This window comes from Castor canadensis, chromosome 14 (assembly GCF_047511655.1).
Source record: "Castor canadensis chromosome 14, mCasCan1.hap1v2, whole genome shotgun sequence".
Lineage (NCBI taxonomy): Eukaryota > Metazoa > Chordata > Mammalia > Rodentia > Castoridae > Castor > Castor canadensis.
Window position 1 is genome coordinate 29718870 of NC_133399.1, and position 2596 is coordinate 29721465.

Genomic DNA, 2596 nt, shown 5'->3' on the forward strand with positions numbered 1-2596 from the left:
ATTATTCACATATTTCATATAAGACTAGGCTGTATTTTCTGTGACCAAGGCCTTGTTATCTCTAATTTTGTTGGTTCTCTAGAATTATTCATTTGGGTGTATTCAAAGAAGGTATATGTTGAAGGAACAGAGAAATCAATGATGAAAGAGTTCCAAGAATATTGGATTTATCACAAATGAGAAAATATTGATAAAGTTTTATGAAATCCAGTAATTTAACTCAGGATTCATTAGGTAACTATATGCAATATATTATTTTCTTTCTTTATTTCACCATTTTTTTCTTATTTTCAAAGATGTCCAAGCAATTTAGAAGGAAAAAAATCTAACATATGTATCGGAATTTCATCTCATGAGTCTTTCAAATGATCCAGAACTGCAGCCATTACTTTTTAGACTATTCCTGACCATGTACCTGATCACCGTGCTTGGGAACCTACTCATTATCCCGATTGTCAACTTAGACTCCCACCTCCACACCCCCATGTACTATTTCCTCTCCAACCTGTCCTTGGCTGACATCTGTTTCATCTCCACCATAGTCACAAAGATGATTGTGGACATCCAAATTGACAGTAGGACAATCACCTATGAAGGCTGCCTGACACAGATGGATGATATGCTTAGGACTGTGATGGTTTATGACAGATTTGTGGCCATCTGTCACCCCCTATATTACTTTGTCATTATGAACCATCACTTATGTGGATTCTTACTTTTAGTGTCTTTTTTGTTTAGCATTTTGGATGCCCAGCTGCACTATTTGTTTGCCTTACATTTTCCCTACTTCAAAGATGTGGAAATTTCCAATTTTTTCTGTGACCCTTCTCATCTCCTAAATCTTGTTTGTTCTGACAACTTCTCCAGTAGCATTGTCAAGTATTTTACTGGTGTTGTATTTGGTTTTGTTCCTATCTCAGGGATACTTTTCTCTTATTGTAAAATTATTGCCTCTATTCTAAAAATTTTATCATCAGGTGGGAGGTTTAAAGCCTTTTCCACATGTGGTTCTCACCTGTTAGTTGTTTGTTTATTTTATGGGACTAGTATTGGTGTGTACCTTGGATCAGCTTTCTCAGAATATCCTAGAAATGTTTTGGTGGCCTCAATCACTTACACTGTGGTCATCCCTATGTTGAATCCCTTTATCTGTAGTCTGAGGAACAGGGACATTGAAAGTGCTCTTAGTAGAATCCATGTGAGAACCATCAAATCTTAGAACTGTGGCAAAATGTTTAAATGTTGCATGGAAAAGGGAAAAATAAGCATCCAGCCCACTAAATTTCTTCTTGTATCCATTATTTTTGTTGTATAAGTACTTTAATTTCTAAGCATGTTTAATAATAGAATGTGGATAAGTAGGATGGAGGATGTAAGGAATGTGTAGGTTATTTCTTGTAAGGGGCATAAGTTTTATTTGAGAAGATAAAATCTGGAAATTGATGTTGATGTATGCACTGCAATGAGTATAATTAATGCCACTGAGCTCTACACTTAAAAACTGTTAAGTATATAAAGATTTTTAAATTTAATTTTACCATGATATGAATGAATATATAAGTCAAATTTGTCTTAGAATAAATGAAATGAAACAAATAAATATTACATATGAACCTCCTTCTCAGTAGAGGAAAAATGCAGAAACTTTTGTGAACCTTTATTTTCACTTTCTCTTCTTCCCACATTAATATGTGAAAGGTTTTCTTTTTCGTTTTTATATTGTAATTCTTGGGGTTCACAGTGGCATTTATAAAAGTTCTTATAGTATATCAAATTTATCATACTTGAATTCACCCCCTCTCTCATTCTTCTTTATCCCCTCTCCCCTCATTCCTGGAACAGTTTCAACAAATATAACAAATATCACTTGTCCATTTACATACAGATGTACACAGAATTTATACCATTTTAACTCGCCTACACCCTCCTCCTCAAACTAGTACCAACATGCTTAGACAGGACCTGTTCTACCGTCCTATTTTTTTAGTTTCTTTTTGTGGTGTTGGGGCTTGAACTCAGGGTGTAAACCTTGAGCCACTCCACCAGCCATTTTGTGAAGGGGTTTTTTTGAGGGTCTCATGAACTATTTGCCTTCAGCTGGCTTTGAACCATTATCCTCCTGATCTCTGCCTCCTGCATAGCTAAGATTATAGGGATGATGAGCTACAGTCACCTGATCTGTTCTCTGATTGTAAAAGAAAAGAAATGACAATTTTGTTTAAGAAATCTAGACAGGGAGTTTCCTTGTGATATTTCCATCTATATATGTATTAGAACCTGAATTGGTTCATCTCCTGTATTTTTCTCCTTTATACTTTAGTCCCCTTCTTATGTTGATTTCAACATGTTTAAAGATTCTATATTCATTCTTGTATAGGAAGTATATCAACCATATTCACTTTCTTAACTTCCTTATTTTACCCTCCCTTTCTTGTATGTGAACTCGGCTTAGTGTGACCTGTTTTTCATAATATTATTTTCATTTCATTACTTTATGTTACCTGGACCAACCTGGCTAATGATGAGATATGGCAGTTAAGCCTGCATGGGCATACAATTGTAAATAATAAGATACACCTCATACACTTCAGTTTGA

At 34.8% G+C, this 2596-nt stretch overlaps 1 protein-coding gene across 1 annotated transcript; it reads left to right on the plus strand.

Moving 5' to 3' along the window:
* Positions 1 to 409: 409 nt before the first annotated feature.
* Positions 410 to 1219, plus strand: LOC109677825 (olfactory receptor 7E24-like). Its single transcript, XM_020153610.2, has one exon. The coding sequence runs from the start codon at positions 410 to 412 to the stop codon at positions 1217 to 1219; it is 810 nt and encodes a 269-aa protein (XP_020009199.2).
* The last annotated feature ends 1377 nt before the right edge of the window (positions 1220 to 2596 follow it).

Coding starts and splice junctions, on each gene's coding strand:
- LOC109677825 (XM_020153610.2), top strand. CDS start 410: ATGTACCTGATCACCGTGCTTGGGAACCTACTCATTATCCCGATTGTC.